This window comes from Merops nubicus, unplaced genomic scaffold (genome assembly GCF_000691845.1).
Source record: "Merops nubicus isolate BGI_N331 unplaced genomic scaffold, ASM69184v1 scaffold680, whole genome shotgun sequence".
NCBI classification, from domain to species: domain Eukaryota; kingdom Metazoa; phylum Chordata; class Aves; order Coraciiformes; family Meropidae; genus Merops; species Merops nubicus.
Genome location: NW_008580642.1, coordinates 57344 through 58078, shown reverse-complemented (window position 1 = coordinate 58078; position 735 = coordinate 57344). Strand labels below are relative to the sequence as shown.

The following is a 735-nucleotide window of genomic DNA, read 5'->3' as shown; positions in this document are numbered from 1 at the left end:
CTATGATTCTATGATGGGAGGACTGTGCTTAAACTAAGTCCTGGGTGCTGCCTAGCCCAGCAGTGCCCAGGGGTTCCCAGTACAACAGGAGCTTTATTCCAGACATTCCTTAGAAGCCTGTGCTCTAATCTAATGGGCAGTGACTAAAGCAGGGTGAAAGCCCAGGCTGTGGGTGATGTGAGTGTGGGCTTGCTCAGTGGGGAAGCCAGGCAGGGACTCCAGCAGTACTTCTGGGGGTTTGGGTTTTTTCCCCTCTTTTACCAACCCCCTCCCCCCTGAGCTTCCCCTTCCCTCTGCTCTTGGCAGGCCCTGGGATCCCACGGCAGCTGCACCACCGAAGTGGAGAAGGAGACCCAGGAGAAGATGAGTGTGATCCAGCAGAACTTCCAGAAGAACCGTGAGGTGGTTCTGTCCCAGCTGCTCTCACTGGTGTGTGACATCAAACCCGAGATCCACGTCAATTACCGCATCAATGGCTAGGGGCAGGAGAGGGGATCTGCTGCTCTGGCCACCCCTGAGCTTCAGGTGGAATGTACAGCTCCTAGCCATACCTTAACTGTTCTTCTTGTACATGTGTTAAGTTATTTCAGTGAGTTGTGGGTCATCAGTGTCTTCCTGGAGTTCTGTTAGTCTCTCTCTCAACACAGAGTTCATTCCAACATGACGTGTCTCCAGTCTGTGCTGGGTTATTAAATAGATATTCCAGCTGGCACACAAACGTTCCCTTTTCTCTGG

At 52.4% G+C, this 735-nt stretch overlaps 1 protein-coding gene across 1 annotated transcript; it reads left to right on the top strand.

The window, feature by feature from the left end:
- Positions 1-306: 306 nt before the first annotated feature.
- Positions 307-480, top strand: ATP6V1G1 (ATPase, H+ transporting, lysosomal 13kDa, V1 subunit G1; the record flags this gene model as incomplete). Its single annotated transcript, XM_008949671.1, has 1 exon — positions 307-480. A coding segment is annotated over one exon (174 nt), but the record flags the coding sequence as incomplete, so codon positions are not given.
- Between the last annotated feature and the right edge of the window lie 255 nt (positions 481-735).